General features: G+C 31.9%; 2 protein-coding genes across 2 annotated transcripts; both read right to left on the bottom strand.

Moving 5' to 3' along the window:
* Nucleotides 1-1,538: 1,538 nt before the first annotated feature.
* Nucleotides 1,539-7,689, bottom strand: LOC145975001 (uncharacterized). The gene is made up of 2 exons (XM_083105127.1): nucleotides 5,060-7,689; nucleotides 1,539-2,973 (listed from the first exon to the last, which is right to left on the bottom strand). The coding sequence occupies exons 1-2, from the start codon at nucleotides 6,962-6,964 to the stop codon at nucleotides 1,738-1,740; spliced, it is 3,141 nt and encodes a 1,046-aa protein (XP_082961253.1). The 5' UTR covers nucleotides 6,965-7,689; the 3' UTR covers nucleotides 1,539-1,737.
* Nucleotides 7,690-13,908: 6,219 nt separating this feature from the next.
* On the bottom strand, nucleotides 13,909-21,800 carry Ppp1r15 (Protein phosphatase 1 regulatory subunit 15). Its single transcript, XM_083103725.1, has 3 exons — nucleotides 21,559-21,800; nucleotides 17,076-19,299; nucleotides 13,909-16,678 (listed from the first exon to the last, which is right to left on the bottom strand). Exons 2-3 carry the CDS (start codon nucleotides 19,089-19,091, stop codon nucleotides 16,469-16,471), a joined length of 2,226 nt encoding a protein of 741 aa, XP_082959851.1. The 5' UTR covers nucleotides 19,092-19,299; nucleotides 21,559-21,800; the 3' UTR covers nucleotides 13,909-16,468.
* Nucleotides 21,801-22,459: the final 659 nt, after the last annotated feature.

Below are 22,459 nucleotides of genomic sequence, written 5' to 3'. Positions count from 1 at the left end.
TTTAAACCTGAAACGGAGAGAGAGAGAGCACTAGAATGTTTTTAATTTAAAATTCCAAAAATAATATATTAGCGATATTGCTTCCTTTTTTTCTTTCCAAGTAAATTTAATATAACAATTAAAAATGCTTAAAATTTAAAGATTTAACAATTAAGACTTTATATAAAGTTAGTTTTCTTTATTTTTCTTTCTAAAAAGAAATACATGCGGAAAAAATGTTTGGGTGTAAATGTTTGGGTTAAATTAATAAAATTCATAATATTAATAGTAATATTTGTTTAAAAAAATATTCTAATGCATTCCTTTCGTTTCTTTAAATAAATTTGAGAAGAAAATAAAAAATAAATATAAAAATAGATATGCATGCAAGAAAGTTAATACGAAACACAAAAAGTAATAAAATATGATTGTGAGACAAAATTAATGATCTTTCTATATTTCATAATTTAATATTGATTTTAATATTGATAGATATTATATTCAGATTATATTTATAAAACATTGTAGAAAATTTGACAGACTCACGTAATAAAAATGTAATCATTCTATAAAACTATCCAGAAATCCAATCTATATAGAAGCATTTTAAATTTAAAATTTACTTTACATTATTCCTTTGATGTTTTCCAATTTATTTAAAGTATATAAAACATACAAAACATTCAAACTTATATTGCGTATTAGAAGAGTTAAAAGGACATTAAAAGTATAATAATTTATAAGATATTTCAAAATTATTGCTTTTTGAATTATGTATATTTTTCAAATACTTTGAAATTCAATAGTTGAATTCATTTTCTCTTACAATTAATAGACATTTAATTGAACAATATCTTTTTCAGAAAAGTTTTAACTCTATTACACATAGTAATATTTAAAAAGAAATAGCTTCGAAACAGCTAATTCTGAAAAAGAATAAAATTTTATATCATTCAAAATTAAATGGAGCCTATAAGACCTTATGTTGTCAATTACCTAAAAATTAAATTTAAGAAAAACTCTCTGCATCTTGAATCATTTATAAGAGAAAATTTTGCTACATTGACATTATTATTAATAGAAACTCGATTTGAAATATTTATGTCAAAATTCCACTATGATTAAGAAAGTGAGCCGTGACTTCGCAACGATTTTTTTCAACAAGGATAAAATTGATTGTTTAATAATCTTAATTAATAAACTTATAACTTTATAATAATCTTAAATAATAAACTATTTAAGTAATTTAAAAAGTTTCTTTTTTCAATTGTTGGTTTAATTTATTTTTAAATAAATTTAGTGAAAAGGAGAGAGAAAAAGTAATTTACATCTAATAAAATTTAAGCCTGATATAATTTTATTGTTTACAGAGATATGATAAATGAAATATTACACTACTTATTATGTTTTCATCATGACAAATAAGGATAAGAATAATTTTTGCGTATGTATAGCATTGAAATCTTGATTTATTTTATCCGATATTATTCTGATTTCTCGCTTTAACATGTAGGTGAATTGGGACAATGAGGCTTAATGAAAGAAAAAATTCTTGGATATATGTCTCTGCTATAACAATATATTTTTATTCTTACATTTCTCGAATTTGAAATCGCTGCTTTTTTTGTGAATTTTTTTTCAATTTCTGCCGGTGTGTAATTGCGCTCTAATCTAGGACAATTCGTGATAAATCAAGACTTGTATTATCCTCCGCTACGCAAGAATGACTGAAGAGAAGCGCAGTTTTGCTCGCGCGTTTTACAAAAGGAGAGAGTCGGCGTCACTTTCCGCATCAGCGGACGCTGACGCTTGCGAGCTGCCGTATCCGTAACCCCAGTTGTATCCCCATTTATCTCCCCCTTGATGCCCTCCCTTCTTGATGCCAACGGCGGACGCGCTGCTCTGGGCCTCAGCAGTGACGACGGCACCCTTACCGCCGGAGGACTGCGTGCCAGTCACGATCACCTCGCCGCTGGCTTTGCCGAATCCCGCGCCGATCTCGATGAGCTCCTTCTTGCGGATGCTGGACTTGGAAGCCGCCTGGGCGATGGCGTTCACTTCGGCATCGGTCGCTCTAGACTGCGTGTCCTCTTCGGCCACTTCGCTGGCCGCGGCTGCCCTGCTCTTGGCCTGCACGAAGTTCCTCTGGGCGGTGATAAGCGCGGCTATCGCTGCCTTGGCTTCGGCACCGGCGTCCCTCGCCTCGGATTGTTTGGCAGCAGCGATGGCCGCTGCTGCGGCGGCCGCGCTTTCAGCTGCCATAGCTCGCTGAGCGGCAGCGTTAGCCTCACGATTTAGAGCTGCCGCCTTCCCTGCCTGAGCGGCGGCATTTGCGGAAGTCGCTCCCTGGTGGCGCGCAAACTTGAGAGCCGTCAAGGCGCTAACGGCGGAGGTTTTGATGGCGGCGGCGGCGGTCTGCGTGGCCTGGAGGGCCACTCCGGTCGATATCTTGGACGTGGCGGCGGCGGCTTCCGCTTCGATGGCGGCTGCACCCAGAGAGGCAGCCGCTTGCTCGGCCGCGACCGTCTTCGCGGTGGCTACTGACTGCGCCTCGGCGGCACTCTGTACCAGAACAGCCGCGTCGTCGGCCAGGGAGCGTGCCTCAGCGTTCTTCTCGGCGGACGCGGCGAGCAGGTGGAGCGCCTCCCGCTGCTCTTGGGCGGTTGCCTGTCCGGCGCGCAGAGCTGCCTTGGTCTCCACCGCGGCGGATGCCACCAACGCTGCCGCGGTCGAAGCTCCCGCGCGGCTGAGGATGTAGCTGCTACCGGCCTTGGAGGCCGCGGACGCAGACGCGGACGCACCCGCTTTAGCGCCGCTGATCCCCCAGCCACCTGCCGATGCGTCGGCCGAGGCGGCAGCGGACGCGGACGAAGCCGATTTGCCGAGGATGAGCGGCCGGCTGGCGTCGGCGAAACCCCAGAGGAGGAGGCTCGTTGCGATTATCGCTGGGATCTTCATCTTCGACGAGATTTCTTCGCGAATTGATGCCCGATACCGCCGCGTCCACGATTATATACCGCTTGCGGACAGTTGTCATAACACCCGACACTGTCGCGCGAAAAAAATTTTCGGATCGACCGAACTGGAAAATATTTTTTCAGGACGTCGATCGTGTGCACCTCCCTTACCGTTTACTTAAGTGCGTTTACGGATTCGCGATTGTGAATTCGATCGTAAGTATTGATCGGTTAATCCATGTTGGTGAGATTCTCCGTAACTTATCTTGGAAACGACTATGTGTTTGCGAATAGATATTTTACTTTGATAGTTTTGTTATACTAAAGATGTATAGCTTTGTTATACTAAATTCCAGAATGTACAAAGATAGTTTTGTTATAAATTTTCTTGCTTGCCTCATTTTAATTCTTATCTACAATATTAAGCTTATTTAAAATAATCTGCAATTTGAAATCGAATTCTTTCACCCTCGGATAAAATTTTATCTATATTTTTGTGTTGAAATGAAATTATGGATAAGAAAAAATTCTATTTAACTATACTAATGCATTAATTTATGGACTAATAGGAAAAAAGTTATTGTTAATGTATTTAATTTTATTTTAAATTTTTCTCATGTTACGTTAATGCAATACTCTTAATTTTAACGTAATTTGTACAAATTATAACATCTGATAAATATACGATTCCGATACAAAAAACTAAACGGTCTTTTTAACTAAAAATATCATACAGTTGCCACATTGTAATTTTTCATAGCACATGTCGTTTTGATTTCTTCAATCAATGCAATTATCGGAAAAAATAAGTGTAAAAGTACACAGCAGTAAGTATCTTTATAACGATAAATATTTTCACACGAGTTTATTTTTTACAGTTAGTAAAATCCCACGTTTGTAATATTAATGTGTTCAAGTGTTTTCATTTATTCATCATTTATCAACAGTAAATAAATGTAATGTATGTTTGCTCATTAAAAATAGTCTTAAATATAATTATAGATCCAACCATTGCTCGTATGACTCTTTTTAATATCATTAAATATCACGAATAAAGCAATGATTTTAGAATTAAAAAATATTGCAAAGGATAGACTATTTTTTCAATTATATTTAGTGAACCACGCAATTTTATATATTTTATATCACGAAAAATTTTACAGATTATATAATCTTAAAATAATTGAAGACGATAAAAAAATATTGAATCAAGAAAATGCAATTCTAGTAATATTTTAATGATGACAAAAATTTTCTTACAAAATACACGAACTGCCAAATATTCAAAAAACTTGAAAAAACCAATCTCTTTTTTAAAAAAGATATAATGCACGTTTAAAAAAGTTTTATCCAAATGTTAGTCATGGGTAGGACATTTAAAAACAATATTATATATATATGCATGAAATAAATAATAAGTATTTGATTTCTATAATAAATTTTATTTGTTCTATCAGTACTACATTCACGTTGTTTATTCGAATAATAAAAAATTGTTGTACTGTGAAACTCTATTTGAAATAAAATGCATACTAATTGTAAAATGGAGAAATTAATATTTTATTAATAATAGTTTCACTCATTTTTATGTACAGATTTAAATATATATTTACATATCGCACTTAAATATATATTAAATATAATGTGTGTATACTATAATATATTTAAATATATACTATAATATATTAGTTTCATGAGATTTATTTTGTATATTTTTCTTTTTTACAGAGGTTTAATTATATTATTATTCAAGCAAGAAACTGATCGAATTTAGATGTAAGTAAATTATTATGTAATTATGTGAAATTTCAAAAATTAAAGATGTAAGATTCTAAACCTTTAAGTTCTTAAAATAAATTCTTTATTGAAAAATCTACTAATGAATTCATAAATAACATAATGATTCGGAAATCAAATAAAAGAGGAAAGATTGTTTATGGAATTAACGAAGAGTAATTTTATCTGCTGATAGAGAACTATATTTATATAATTACATTTTTCAATAATTTTTATATTCTTATAATTTTTATTTTTGCTATCAATTTTATTACAATGATAAAAATTGTTATAAATTTTATTTCGTCGTTTCGACCAACTTGATATTACTACGATTAATGTTTTGCTTTTATTACTTCAACAAGTTTGATCGACACCTTCGGCGTGTCGCCCAAGCCAACAACAATTCCATCCCTCACAACATTGAGAGGATTCGCTTGTGCCGCAATGGTCGACTCCAAAATTGCAGCTCTCGAATCCTGCTTGGCGGATGCGGAGGCTTGCTTCTTAGCCGTTTCTTCCATTTCGCGAGAGAACTTCTTCGCGTACTCCAAAACAACGGATTGCGCGGCAGCGGCCTTAGCGCTGCCTTCTTTGATCACTTCTTCATACATGTTCAATTCTTCAACTTTCTGATTACTTTCCGCATGCTTGGACGAAGCTGCTTTAGCGGCAGCTCTCGCTAAAGCGATTATCTTCTCGGCGTGGTATGCCTTGGTTTCAACGAAATTGATGGCGGCTGCGCTAGCTGTGGCTGCTTTCACAAGCTCTAGGGCATAAGAGGCAGCCGTTTTCTGGGCGAAATCCGCGGACTGGGAGATCATCAGAGTCAGCATCAGAGCCGCCTGGACCGCGGCTGTTGCAGCGTTCGCTTCGCCGGTGGCAACGGAAGCGGTAGCGGCCGCCTCTTCGGCGATGGAGGCCTTGATGGCGGCTTCATCTTGCGCCGAAGATGCCAGCTTGATTGCCTTCGCTGCGCGCATCGTGGCCTCGCTTGCTATCGCGATCTTCTTGGAGGACACCTTGGCTTTAGCTATAGCATTGGCATAAGCCTCAGCCACTGTCTTAGTCAGCGCGGCCAGCTTGGCCATAGCCGCGGCTTTTGTCTTCGCCTTGGCTTCAGCTTTCGCTTTAGCCTCGGCTCGCGCCGATGCTTCTGCTCGAGCTTCCGCTTTAGCACGCGCCTCCGCTTCCGCTCGGGCGATCGCTTCCGCTCGCGCGGATGCCTCTGCCTCGGCCTTGGCCACCGCTCGAGCTTCAGCCTCAGCTTGCGCGGATGCCGCAGCTCGCGCTTCCGCCTCGGCTCGTGCTTTAGCTTCGGCTTTAGCCTTGGCTTCAGCCTGCGCCTTGGCCTTCGTCTTGGCCGATGCCTCCGCCTTAGCTTTTGCCTCGGCACGCGCGGAAGCTTCCGCACGCGCTTCCGCTTGCGCCCGAGCTTCGGCCTCGGATCGCGCCTTCGCTTCCGCCCGCGCTTTCGCGCTTTCCGCCGCGTTTGCTTCCGCCTCGGCTCGAGCGGCTGCTTTGGCCTGGACCTTGGCCTCCGCTCGAGCGACCACCGCCGCCTTTGAAGCCGCCTTCGCTTGAGCTTCCGCTTTGGCGATAGCCTTCGCCGAAATATCGATGTTGCTCTCGGAGGAAGATGATGCGCTGGAGGACGAGGAAGATTCAGCGTTGGACTCAGATGTTACGTCGGCTGTGGCTGTCGAGCTCGAAGATGCCGTGGAAGAACCGTCCGATTCTGAAGACGAAGATGAAGAGGAAGCTGAAGATGAAGACGAGGATGTAGAATAATTCGTCACGAAGTACTTCCTCTTTACTGATCCGGACTCCGAAGTTGTAGTTTGCGCCTTGGATAGAGACTCCGCAATTAGTTTTGCCAGAGATTCCGCGTCCGCGGAAGTTTCACCGTTTTGCTGCAAGAGATCTGTCAAGGAGACTACTTGCGCAGTTGCGTTGGCATCGGCATTCACCGAAATGTCTCCATGCGCGATCGCATTCGAAATAGCTTGTGCCAGCGCTTGAGATTCTGCTTCAAATCCCTGATTATCATCCACTTGACTGTTGGCATTGCTGGAGGAACTGGCCAATGATCCCTGATCCGGTAGCAGATTGTCGAGAGCGGAGCTCGTCGCGGAAGAATCGACCAAGGCACCGGCAAGCGACTGTTCCGAAGCGAGAACCCGATCGCTCGCCAGCCCCCAGATAAGGAAATACACGAGGAATATCTTCATCGTCGATGGAACTTTGTACATTGCCAGCGACTCGCGCGATTCGTCAAATATATACCATCGTAAACCAGTTGTAAAAACATCCCTGTTGTCCCACGCTGTCCCGGTGACGTCTTGAAATATGTTTCTTGAAAAGTACCAGTCAACGCCTCGTTTTTCGCGAGCAATTTATGGGTCCGAATTCCGGTTTATCCTTACTAATATAATTTGGTCGCCATCCTAGATCTTCAAAATTTAGATCTCGTTTTATTTTAAATTAATATTGATAGGAAAATCAGCTTTGCGAAGGTAGAAATTCAATGATGGAGAAAATAGAAGGATTTATAAGAATCTGGTGAGACGATGAAGACAAGACTGCCATCCTGCACTTGTATTTTATCTCGTTGTATCGTAACGTAATTGTTGACCTTTTGCACGTCCCATATATGATTGCAGGTCGCAAAAATTAACTTACAATCACACGTACGCTCGTTCGTGCACAGTTACTACCCTTTCCACAGGAGAAGAAGCTATATCTCGCAAGTATCTGTTTCCCGGCGATTTATATCCAACGAGAGCTGCGGACGCATTGCGGACTCTGGTTCGGTTTCGAGATGTATTGTAACACCTGGCGAGTTCTGGCACGGACGGACCGCTAAATAAGGCGCTGCGAACACAACAGGAATACCAATAAAGATGTTACCCCACCATTGCGACCCGCAGATTCACCGCTATCAGGGAGTTCGAACTTTCGTTGCATGCCAATTGTATATGTGTGGAGTCTTCGTGAAGAATAACTATGGATTTTGCATCGCATTTGTTTTCCTCCGTCGCGAGGAAGCTCCGGAAATCCCTCATTATCATTCTGCACTTTGAAAAGACTTTCTTTATCAGACTTTCAATATCTGTTTTTATCGAAAATACGAAAATTTTGAAAGTTTATACTGAAGTATTCATAAATACATGCACTTGGGTAAATATATAATAAGAAAAAAGAAAAAAGATTTTGAGTCAATTTAAAAAATATGGAAATTTGTAAATATGTAATATATATAATAAATTACATCATTACAATCGCGTTTCAAATACACATAAAAGTTCTCTCTTATCTGCATCAATTGACTCAAAATAATTCATCGCGAGTCTGTAACTAAAATATTTTTTTATATTAAATTTTATATTAATAGAAGGAAATCGAAGGAGAGGACCGAAAGAGATTTTTCACTTGCCTTGCTTATATATGTGCAGTGTCGTTTACATCGTTAACTTTGCAGAGGGAGGGGGAAAATCGCGCATCATGCAACAATAATTGTGGATTTTATCGTGTTTTTTAAGACTCTGTAAGAATATTTCGTACTTCCAATAGAAAGTCGATTATAATCATACTCGGCCTTGAAAAATAAAAGATTGCGTTAAACATTGACCTTGCATTAAGTTTTCTTTTAGGTAGAATTGATTTCATCTACAGTTCGTCCATGAAATAATGTTACTTGCGTAAATCTTAAAAATTAAATCGGCAAAAAAGTAAGGCGAACGTTTTAACTATCTCTATATCAGATAAAAACTATGCGTATTACATGATATATATAATCGAGAGAGAAAATAATTTGTCACAAAAAAAACTGTACATCCGTGCCGGATGCACGAATGATGTAACTACAGCCGTTAAAGCCGGCGAAACTCAATTGGGGCAATATTGTGTGTCGAGATTGCGAGAGAACGAAGCCGTAATCTGGATACGGCTCTGAAGAATATACAACGATCAACGCCTAATGATAATTTGAGATGTGCTCAAATTGGAGAAAGTTTGTGAGTTGATTTTCGGAAACTCTCTGTTGAGCATGTAAAAAATATTTTTTTTCTATCAAATATATTATCTATCAAATTAAAAAAAGTGATAAAGAGAAGAAAATAATCATAGAAAACATAACAATAGAAAATATATTATCTAGCAAAGTAAAAAAAGTGATAAAGAGAAGAAAATAATCATAGAAAACATAACAGTAGAAAATTAAAAAAAAATGTCTGTCTAGTAATTGATCTTAATTTAACATCTTTAGAAAAAATAAAAGCATAATTGTGTATGTGATTGATTAAATTTTCTCCTTTCGAACTATAATTATAGTACGAAAGAATAGTCTATAGGTTAATACTTTTTCAATTACCTTTCAATATGATTTTCACTAGTGCGGATGTATTTAACTCATTCATTTAAAATGATTATACGAGTAAATTGCAAAAAATACTCTTGAGGAAGAAAGTCGAATGCTCTTACTGAACATAATTAATTGGGACTCGGCTTATGTAAGGCTGTCTGTAAGAACTATATGCATTATCGCTCGTAATATAAATTATAAGATATGAGGCACTGGAAAGATACATCGGGAAAGTTTCGCGAATGAATGAATTGTAATATATATGAATTGTATATGCGAATGAATGAATAGTAATATCTGTTATATGTCGTATTTATATATCAAAGAAAAAATAACAAATTTAATAATATAATATGTAAAATAAAAATCCAATTATTTAAATTATTTAATAATAATGTAATTATCCAAATTATTTAAATTTTCACTTAAAATATTGCTTTTTATATAATTGTAGCAGTTTTTTCTTTCTGGAGATTTTATAGCATTTCAAATCATATTCAAATCATTATTCAAATCATTATTCAAGCATTTCAGGTCATGCATTCCATTAAATACAAAAAACATAATTTTTTAGTTAGGACAAAATAATGCGATGCAGTATGATAAAGTTTAATGCTAATTAAGCAATTTGTTGCGCTATTAAAAACGAAGAAATATAACGATAGCAAAACTTTATTTTAACTTAAACTAAAAACTTAACAATATTTTCGTTATGCTTTCGCCTTCAATAATGATTAAATCGTAGTATTGAATCTGCAACAAGAATTACCCCGAATCGAGATCGGAATCAGAATTTTATTTTATTGCCTTGCACGACGAATATCTATCACACCCACGTGCATGTAGTCCGATTGATTGAGAAGGTGAAAGCAGTGGAATAATCCACAGAGGTCTCATATAATCAAGAAAAAAAAAGAAAAAAGCAACGATCTCTCGCGCACGTGTGTTCTCTTTATATCACGAATCTAGAATTGAATCCTGATATCGGATAGAATCTAGGTCTTCATTTATAGCAAACATACATCCAAAACGAGATCAGCTACCATTATTACGCATATTTATTTCTAAATATTTTTTGCAGAATAAATTGCTAAATTATAAAACGATAAGATTTGATTTAAGTCCCAAAGAATCTTCACCATGTCTTGTATACCAATTTGTAAACTTTTTATGATGTATTTTAATGCTTATGTCACGATGCTAAATTCATTATTACTCACTGAATGCATCAAAGAGAAACTAAATTTAACTATAACATAGCTGTGTTGTGATAGGCGAGAAAGTAGCAGTGAACTTTTAAAACTTTCCCTGTGAAAGTGCAAGTAAAGATGCTGTTTCTGCAGTGATTATTTAATAAATTGGCTGCATTAGCGTTTTAAATCGTCGACATCCTAGAATTAATGAATAACTGTTCGCCAGATATTTCTTTCTTCTTCAAATAATTAGGTTTTTATTCTCGTTATAAAATGACTCGGCTGTAAATTGCTTTCAAAATACAATGACAATTGAAATATTTTATAGCCGAATAACAAGAACTGTAAAATAATAGCAGTTGATAATAATAATAATAATCAACATTTATTGTACAAATGTTCAGCAGGTAAATTTATCAAAATGATCTCAATTCAATTTCACAGACAGTAAATTTATACAAATTTCTGTCTTTAAATCTCTATTTTTTAAAAACCATTTTAATTCACACAGAATATAAGTGACATATTTAGCGCAATGAGAAAAAATCGTGATATATCATAAACAAATATCAGGCAAATTATATTACATGAAAATTGGCTAATTGTAAGTCGCAATGAAAATTTTTATAATTGAAATTGTCAGGATCTACGACGCGCTTCGTCACATCGCCTTTTCACAATAAATGTGTAAATGTGCTAAGCCGATCCAACGGCGCATAACGTGCTCGTTGCAACAATCTGCGATGAAGACCTGTCTGTCTACCCGGCCCTGTCAATTAAAGCCATGCCCATCCTCTTCCTGTTCGCTTTCTGTTAGCTCGCAACAACTTGATTCTCAGTCGTGCAAAACAATACAATCGCATTTTCAGATCGGACGGTCTCATCGAACGGGAGCAGGGTGTGCCATTTTCGGCGAAGCTCACTAATTAAGCTCAAATTCACGTACAGACTATCCTAAAATCAATAAATATTTCTTTAATCGCAGAATTACTAATTGTAAGTCTAGTGATCTTGCCATCAGTGAGCAAGTGCTTAGTCATATAACTTGCCCTTGACATAATTCTGGTCCTATTATTTTCCTATTGTTATGTTATGAGAGATTTCTCAGTGCACAAGTAATTGTTACAAATGAATGTGTGGACAAAATAATAGACAATCGCGGGAAAAATTAAATCAATGCATTTGAAAATATATTGTATATGCAAAAATAATTTATAAATTTATAGAAAAAATAATTTATAAATTTATAAAAGCGAAAAAGAACGCATATTGTAAAATATTTATAATAGAAAAAAGTTATTATTACATAATATATTAAATGTATACAAAACATATACATATGTGACACTTATAAATAAATCATATGTTTTAATTAAATTATCTATTATAATTAAATATATATAATATTATATATAAATCATACATTATAATTAAATTATTAACAAAGAAGCATATTGTCATGAACCTTTTTTTATGTGTTACATCAGATAAAACGTGAGCGACAATATATAAAGGAAGTTCTTTCAATAGTGCATAATACAACATAAAATTATAATAAAAAAACTACAATATATAAAGATTTAGAAATATTCTGGCAAATATATATATCATTTTGGGCAATATTTCTGAAATGTATTATTGACAACTTAATTTTACGCTCATAAATTCATACTAAAATACGAATTTTTTCGATAAATATTTACTTTAAATATTAATCGAAGAAAATGCTTAATGAATAAACTGATTTTAATTATCGCAAGTGCAAACGAATAAACAGATCGTTCCGTTTACATGTATAATATTTATTCTTTCGGTTTGAAACACAGATTGCGTGAATAAACAAAAGCCCGACATACAGGAAATAAACTTTGCGAATGATAACGTTAATATAGCAAGATATAGATATTTTTTTTTTCATTTTTCATTATACGCATTTTCCATCCATACATATGATAATATATTAATTTACATATGTATTACACATGTATGATAACACGTATATGAAAGTTCATTTCGATAAAAAAAAATTTTTTAAATTGAGAAAAGAAAATTAAAGAAATAATGTACTTCCATAATCTCCCTATGTTAGAGAGGTTCATATTTTTTCATATTTTCTTCCAATACGAAAATAAATCGGTTAAAAAAGAAGTGGCAAATGATCAGACTCTTAATTAAATTAATTAAGGCGAAAATTACCATATGTTTGCTTGAGATTTGTCTCTAGAAGCGAGAATTGGAATATGCATCTTTTGATACCTTCGAAAAATCATCAGAGTTATTAGGCGAATATATTTCGATAGGAGGTAATACCGTGTAAATTCTGATTTAAATTTCGCGCGAGAACATAATTCGAAAGAGGTAAATCACATTGAAGCAAGTCACAAATGAGACCAACTTCATGATATTAGGAGAACACGATGTGAAAGAAGTGACACGAACTTTCAAAGTGGCGCGTATTTTAAAGTATATATCTCTATTAATATATCTCTATTAATATTTATTAATCGGTACATTTTCGAAGATTTAAAATTAATATTTTGTGCAAAGAAAGTGCATTACAAATGTATAATTGATATATTTATTTATTAATTATTAATAAAATTATCATAAACAATTTTTTCTGAAAGGTCTTAAAAACCGGTTAACGTGAAAAGATATTCAATATAAATTTTTAAATTTAATTAATATAATTTTTATCATTAACGGGATAGCTAATATAAATAATGTGGGATATTCATTAGTTGGTTTTTATTATCGGAAAATATAATTAAGACATACCTAATGGAGAGAAAATGGTGAACTATCATGCCGTTTCTTATCGCGAGAATTTGAGAAAGCGTATGTTCTCAGGTCGACGTATTATCAAGTAACTATATTTCGACAAGAAGTAAAACAAACTGAAGTAAGCTGCTAATGCACATTTCAAGATGCGAATTTCCAAGCTTTGATACGCTATCTCGATATTAGACAAGCATCACTTGGCAAGAGGTATACACGCTGCAAAATTGGCGCGAATTTTTAAAATGCAATGCGGTGATATATAGAATATTGATATACTATATATATATATATATATATATATATATATATATATATATATATATATATATATATATATATATATATATATATATATATATATATATATATATATATATATGCGATTATTTTCTTAAAAAATGTAAATAATTACAAATATTTAGACATCTGATTAATTCTCAATAAACTCTAAAAATTCTTTAATTAATAATATGTACTCGATAAATTATTTTTGACAATTATTTTATATTTGATAATTATATATCGAATAATTCCTTTGATACTATTTTTGAGAAAAATGTTATAAAAAAAATTCAGAGCAGAAAAATTAATTGAGAGGCATTTGTCACGAAAATTTTTTATTCGTGATAAAATCATCTTTCCTATACCTTATCCATTTTTATTACACTTAAGATATCAAAATAAGTGTATGTATATGTATGATAATGTATGTATGTATACAATCACAAATAAAAATATCGAAAAGTTCTAAAGATAGGCCCTGTTTTAAAACTTGTCGATAATTTCACAATGTTTGCTATATACAAATTATACACGTAAAAACTTCTATGACATTCTATATACATTGTTGTATAATATATATGGTTCAAAGAATGATTTAATTAATGTATTATTGTACAGAAAATGATTTCGAGGTCTAAAATATATACAACATATATTTCACTAACTAATAATTTTGGTTGCTATCCCATACAGCATAGAATATTGCAGCAATATTATTATTATTATTATTGTAACCTTGCAGCAATATTGCAATATTGCTACATTATTCTGTGCTGTATGAGTGTATTATTCCACTTAAATAACAATTATCACACATTATATACGAAAATGTATTTCTCAAAATTGTATGTCTATAAAATAATAAATAACTCTGTTCTCTCTGATTCGGTTATTTCCGTTTATAAATTATCAAATAAAAAAAATGGAATAGAATATATGATAAAAAGATCCGAGAATTATAGGTCACACTTGACAAAAGACATTTCAAATATTTTTTACCTAAATTTTCTTGCACGCTTTGTTATAAAAATATATACTTCGAGTTATTTATATTATGTAATAATGTGTATATATGATATCACAGAAAAGTTTATGTGTATAATTTGTATAATTTACATGCCGCAAGAATTGTGAAATTATCGATAAGTTTTAAAATGAGAGGGCCTATCAGAAGTGTTGCGATATTTTTATTTGTGATTGCATACATATACACATGTATATATTTTATTAATTTTCATTAATTTTTTCGCCGTTTTTAAAATGATTCAATTCTTATACGTCGATTTTAGGGAAAAAAAAATAAAGTTATAAATTTTATTATATATAATATTATTATATAAAATATAATTTTAATATAATTAATATAATTAATATAATTAATATAATTTTATATTATTTATATATGCTTTTTTCATTAAAGTAATAACTTCTTTATTTCTATAAGTGATGCAATAATATTTTAATTACTAGTAATTCTAAACTTTTAGCATAATGTGTGAATGAATGACAACATATTTAAAATATATATTGGATACGAGTTACTATATGTTTTATTAAAAGTTCTTAATAGATTATATAGAATATTTCAATTAAGAGGTAATTATACATATTTTTCTGCCATTTAAAAATAAACATTATATAATAGTAATATAAAAATTCCAAAATATGTTCAGACTTTTTACAACAGTAAAACGTGCAATATCTATTCTTAAGACTTTGCATTGCGAATAGAAGAAACTTTAAAAATTCATATTAATTCATGTTCATTCATTTCTATAATCTTTTAGAATTATCATTTTCTGTTATGTCTTTTATAATTTTGTTTATTTCTCAAAATCGATCGTGCATCTATAAGAATTAAATCATTAATTTGAAAACGGTGAAAAAGTTAATGAAAATTACAATAAAATATAAGTATACATCTTTATATCAAAGAACATACAAGAAAATTTAAGTAAAAAATATCATTTTATGTCTTTTGTCAAGTGAAATTAAATCTCGTTAGGTAATTCTCGGATCTGTGTTTATGTTCTATGTTTATACATCCTGTTCCTTTTTTTCATTTGATAATTTATGGAAATAACCAAATCAAAGAGAACAAAATTGTCTATTATCTTATAGATATAAATTATATTTTATTACTATTATTTTATGCTTCAATATTGTAAAAATTAAAAATTATAAAATAACAGAAATATCAAATTTCTGACTCTTCAAAATAATCTCTCTTTCAATATTCTCTTGCTATTCTTGACAACAGTTTTTTTTATCGTTGTGATATTTGTTTGCAAACATGCTGGAATTAAACATTAATAACAATTTTAAAAAACTATTGCCAAGAATGCCAAGAATACGCGCAGCAGTAAAAGTTTTGAAAGCAAAGGAAGATTATTTTGAAGAATCAAAAATTTAATATTTCTGTTATATAATTTTTAATTTTTACAATGTGAAAGCATAAAATAATAGTAATAAAATATAATTTGGTAACATATATACGTATTTTTGTTCATTAAAATAACGACTTTCTTGTTTTTATAAGTGATACAACCCAGAAACTATGTTGCAACTTAAAGACAAAATTTTTGATGTAATCATTATAACATTAGAAAAAGTAGCATTTTTATCAGATTAGCAAGACTTTTAACATTTTTCTATTAAGTTCTATTTTCAAAGCTTGAAAATTCCTTAGGTACAAAAAATAATATTATAAAATTGATAGTGCGATTATTTTGATTAATTAAAATTGAGAACTTATTGAACACACTATATCTCAGCCATACACTAAAAATGATTCCTTTGTAATAATGCTCACAGCCTGTATTTTAAAAGATATATCTTAATTTTATTTTTATCTTATACTAAGGCTTAAACAACGTACGAATTAATTATTACCTAATTATACATTATTTTCTATATATCTCCAATTAACTATATTTCTTATTTAACAGTATAAGAAATTATTTATAGTAGAGAATATAAAGAAAACAAGAAAAGGAAATATAAAAAAAAAGATTTTATTATGTATTAAATCAGATGGCAATTATACATTTAATACAATATCTAATATAATCATTCTTTTTGTTTTCTTTATTTTTCCCTATTACAAATTACTTTTTTCATACTGTTAAAAATATAGGTTATTCTTGACAAGAGAATCGTTCTTGCCAAATTTTAGAGCGATGTTTACTTGTTAAAATTGGATCAAGGACAGCTGCGATGGAATTTATACGTCCTTTAAATCTTTCGTTATCTCGTGCCATTTCTTCCCATTGACCTTTCCGAGCTGCTCGATATGCATAATTCCATGTTACCATGATGTGTACGATTGGAGTCTGAGCAAAGCTCACCTAAAATAATAATTCAAATTTTGAAATTTTTTATCAATAAATGTATAGTTTGTATCTGAATTAGATACTGAAGATATATTTTGTATATAACATTAACTTTGAAACAGTAAATTAATCTTTAAACCTATTTAGCATAATTAATTCATAATTAATTTGATCAAATTAAATTTTTAGTCAATTTTTAAATATAGTCAATTCTCCTTAGCAACGACTGCTAGTTGTACTGATAAAAGTAATAATTATAAATCTTTAGTAAATGAATTTCAAGTTATGTTTCCTAATTATTTAAATTATTCTTGCAATTTCTTGATCTCAAACATTAATCATTTCAGTTTAGCATTAACGCTTCTGAAATTACAATTCAAGATAGATTTATTTAAAGATAATTCTTAATTACCTTCTTTGTTTGTGTTGTTGATTTCTTGCTGTCTTCATCGCTTTCAATCATCGATTCGTCTTTCTTGAAAGTGGGTGTGCTTGTTTTAATATAGTTAAAGTTGTCGGTCTCTTCCTCGGCGCAGTTCTCTTCCAATTCAGTGTTGAATACTATGCAGAAACTATCCTCAGTATCGGAATTTTCTGAGCATTGGAACGAATCCTCGTGCATATATTTTTTATTATTATAATCCTTGCAATGATCATTGTTGACTGTCGAAGAATCAGATTTATCATGTATGTCAGTCGAGTCTTCTGTTGCTTCTTGCTTTGACGATTCGTCGTCGTCGCTGCCCTCAAAAATTATAAGACTGTCTTCAGAATCGGCAGAAGAACTCTCCGAACATAATCGCGATCGTAACGTATTATATGTTTCATCACAATCCTTATGGTAACTGTTATTGATTTTTGAAGGATCAATTATATAACGTACTTTGGTCAGACATTTCATCGTTTCCTGCTTCTTGGGAGATTCGTTTTCGATGTCCTTAAAAATTATAAAACTATCCTCGGAATCGACAGAGCTTTCCGACAATAATCGCGATCGGGATAAATTGCTATGCGTATCATATATTTCACTGTTACAATTCTCGTTGGTCTTCATTGAAGAATCAAGTGTATAATGTATTTCGGTTGAGTATTGCTGTCTTGACGACTCATCATCGCTGGCTTCGAAAACTATGAAACTATCTTCAGAATCGATAGAGCTCACCGATAATAACCGCGATCGAGATAAACTTTCCTCTGTATCAGATGTTTTCTTATTACAGTCTTTGTTGCTCTTTGTTGAAGAATCGATTACATAACGAAATTTGGTCGAGTGTTTCATTGTTTCCTGATCCTCGGACATCTGCGGCTCTTGTTTCGTAAGAGTTATATCGGAAGAACTAAATATTACAGGACTAGTTCGCTTTAGGAGCAAAGCACCATCAGGAACATCGTAACCATCCATATCGTCCAAATTATTAGATTCGTCATTTGATGAGTAATCGTTTTGTAATTCACAGTATTGTATCTTGTCATTTTGATAAATCTTGTAATCTACTTCAATAATCATGGCGAGATCGCGCTTGGTGCGTTCCATTCGATGTCTGGTTTGACTTACTCCGGAACGTCTGAGTTGGCATCTATCTCTACCTCGACCTCTACCCATCGCAATGCTGTTGGCTCTCCTTCGTCGATGTCGCTTTGATAAATATGACGGACGCTTCATAGATTTTTCCGATTTCACAGAATTCGTTCTACAGTAAAATCGAGTGGTCAGGCTATTCCAAGCATTTCGACACATGAAGGATAAGCGTGCTGATATCGGAGCTTTCTTGGCTGGTTCTGCTACATCCGAATGAGAAACTATGAGGAAAGACTTGGTGTCTTCATTAACATCAATACTAGAAAGAGGATCCTTGTCTAATCCGTCTTTATCGGTATCTATGTACTTTTGTAAATCAATTTCTGTAGGACAAGAATTATTACTTATATTGTTCAAATTTTCGATCTCGTGAACGTTCGACACTGAGTGAGATTCCATTGTGCTTTTTTTATTTTCGCACGTGATATTAGAGTCCAAATTATATACATTTTCTATGGTTGTTTCTTTGTCATAATGTTCTTCTATTTTATCAAAATTGCTGCCAAAATAATGTTTACAATTGGACAAAGTTTCTAGATGACTTTTGTTAAATGAATCGACTGTAATAGGAGGCATAGATTGCATAGTTTCGAAAATAATATTACTCATATGATTAATATCAACGGATTTTTCCTCTTGTATATACGATTTTTTGATATACTCAGGTGTTATTATCTCATTATTCAGAAGCGTTGACAGTGAATTATCCATTTTTGATGAAAAGATAGCTGGTCTTCTTGAAAAATTTCCAATACACCGATTCCAAACGGTTTGGAAAATACTTTTTCTCTGACCTTGTAGAGTTGTATTATTTTCTCCAATATGATTCATAACATACATCCTTTCCATTGTACCTGTTGAATGTGTCTCTATGTATTGTGCGGAATAGATATTGGATCCACAAGAGACTGCTGATGATTATGGGTTAAATCTGCTAGAGAAATCTAAATGCAGAGATCCAAGATGTACATAAATCCCTGGCTCAATCTATATATCCTTACTCAACAGATTGGTATTCCACTACTATTTCTCCGTCTTCTTATAAAGCCTCTATAAGCTAAAAAATATATATATTCAATTAGAAGCGAATAAGAACATATGTATATCCATCTACAATTTTAAAAAATTATATTGAAAAGTATATTGAAAAGTATAAAATATAATAAATTAATTCTTAAATCTTGAATTATAATAAGATAATAATAATCATAATAATAAAAATTGATATAAAAATTTATAAAAAAATTAATCATTATTGTATTATTTCTTGAATACATGTTATTTATGTTAAAATTATTATAGCCAATAATGTACTCTAAAAGTTTATAATTTTTGAAGTTCACTAGAAATTGATGACTTATTTCATTATTTCATATTATTTCATATTATTCATTTTATATTTCATCATCAGATGATTACAGTAATTGTGCTATATGGTGTATGGATGAGCAATCGCTAGCATGTGGAATTTTTATCAGTATAAGTACATCCAGTAGTGTCACTTCTTTGTCCTGTGAAAATCCAAATTTTTAGTATACATGCGTCAATTGTATAATTTTCATATTTTCATATAATGTAATCATATTGTAATCATATTCATGTAATAATAGTAAATAAATAGAATTCAATTGTTAATTGCATTGAAATTTGTTTAGAGCAAGTGTTATAGTTTTTTAAGTAATGTTAATTAATATATATATATATATATATATATATATATATGTATATATGTATGTATGTATTAACGTTACTTAAAATGCTATAACACTCACTTTAAACAAATTTTAATATGACTAACAATTGCATTTTGTTTATTTACATGTATCATAACTTTACATTTTACTGAGAAAATTCAAATTTGTGTTGTATAATTTTCATAACAATGGGTCAATCACATCAAGGTGTCAACAACTCAGTGACGCTACTGTTTGTACTTATATTGTGTATCATGCATGCATGATGAATATAGATACAAATATATGTATGTATATATATATATATATATATATATATATATATATATATATATATATATATGTATATGTATATACATAATTATAAAAATCTGATTATATTATTTAGATAATATAATAAACAAGCAAGAAAACCAATTAATGGAAACTAAGTGTAGAAAACAGCATGCAAAAATAAAAATCTTTGTAAAAAAATCTTTAATTACATATCATGATTTCTCTTCAGATCTTCAACAATTTTGTATGTAACAAAAATAAATTTGTGAACAATTATTAAAGAAGGTTTGAAAAAACTCAAAATATTTAATTAACAGATTTTTTGTGAAGATATTTATTTGCGTGCTGTTTTCTATGTCTGGCTTTCACTAGCCTGTTTCCTACTTGTTTATTACATTATTTATTACATGTTACATTATTTATCTTCTTTTTTATTTTTATTGATTATTTAGATATCTCTTATATATCTTCAAGTATATTTTCAAATCCATTAATCATAATAGGTTACATTTTTTCTTTATCTTATCTACAATGATATAGATATATAGATATATTTATAAGTATATAGATAACTTATAGACAACTTTGTTACATTAGTTTGGTATTGATCATGATTATAGATTTATACAATATATTATTTATGAATATTATATATAAAAATTGCATTCTCCTATGGAAGATAAAGGAAGCTTAAATAATATAGTAAAAATCGTATCTATTTAGACATTGTATTTAAACATTTTAGCATCAAAAGAGCAAATTTTAATCAAGAAATTATTTAAACATTTTAAAATATAGTTCGTGTTGAAAACAAAAATACTAAAAAATCTATCATTTTTCATTAAGATAATAAAATATTATTTTTCTCTTCTCATTTAATTAATTTGTATATAAATACTTTTATTCAATATATATATGAAAAAATCTAAATTATATTTAAATATTTTAATTATTGTTATTCATATTGTAATTATTGTAATTCACATTGTGAATTAAAATAATATAAGTTTAAAGTAACTGAAACAGTAAAATAACTAATATTATGTGCAAATTATTATCATTATTTATTAAATAATAATAGTTCGTAATATTAATTATTTTACTGTTTTAATCACTTATTATTGTAAATGTGCATGCGATAGTTTTTAATGTACTCCAATGCGCACATATGTATTAATGCACGCACGTGTAATCAATCCGCTGTACATTCGTTTATTCAGTCAAAATATGGATCTATATTTATATTTAAGCCGTATTTTTTAAATGTATCTGTAACTGTCTCGACAGTTATTTAAAAAAATATATCTCTTACAATGTTACATGCATATGTGTGTGTGCGTACTTACGAGAAATACAATGCGTGCAAACGTGACGAATATCACGCAATAGATATCGTTCACAACACGATGGATTCTTCGTGAAATCACAGTCGTACTTAGATAAAAGTCGTACGTTGTTATTTAAATCCTTATTTGTTAACTTCGCAACGGCGTCGGGAATCGCAGACGGATACATTTTTGCAGCAGGTATGTTCACAAGTACTTTAAGCGGCCATCTTCAACTATAAAATGGTCTCCTGAATCACAGCGCAGTCGTTTCTATCCGAGGAGAAAACTCGCGCATGCGCGCGATCAACGCACTCGGAAATTCCAGGAACGTCACTAGACAAGATGCTGTGAGGCGCTTCCGCGTCCCCGAAGAAATATAAATTCAATCGAGGAAAAAAAGATATAATCATAGTTGAATATTCCTCTTTTTTTTTGCTCTACCTATTTTCAAATAAATTTTCTAATATTTCCGCTCTTAAAATTATACGCATGCGATGGTGCATACTTGATATGGAGCTTAGTAAAAAAAATTTATACGGTGCCCGAAGCGCCTGTATCTAAGCACGTGTCTGCTAAAGGGACCACGTGATCGGTTAACGTAAGATTAGGATAGCACGAAATAATCACTTCTAAAAAGTGTGACTCACGCACAATTGGTCAACTTGAAACCTATGCTGTATAACAAAACGCAATGCGCATGCGTATCATCTTGTATGTACAAACGCGTTTGAAAAACACAATAGACATTCTTGAACATTCTTGAAAAAACTTTTAAATCGTTAGAGAATGGAATGTTTGGTATGCTCTTTTTACCTTAACTGACTGCGTTATAACTCAAAATTTATCTTTTTCACTCCACGTTGGAAGGAAAAAGATAAACTCTGAACAAGTGAGATTGTAAGATTTATCTTTGCTGTAA

Source organism: Camponotus vicinus, unplaced genomic scaffold (assembly GCF_025532165.1).
Source record: "Camponotus vicinus isolate PSW18456_S1 unplaced genomic scaffold, iyCamVici1.0 SCAF_7, whole genome shotgun sequence".
In the NCBI taxonomy this organism is placed as follows: domain Eukaryota; kingdom Metazoa; phylum Arthropoda; class Insecta; order Hymenoptera; family Formicidae; genus Camponotus; species Camponotus vicinus.
Note: the sequence above shows the minus strand (reverse complement) of the source record. Positions and strands in the feature narration are given on the sequence as shown.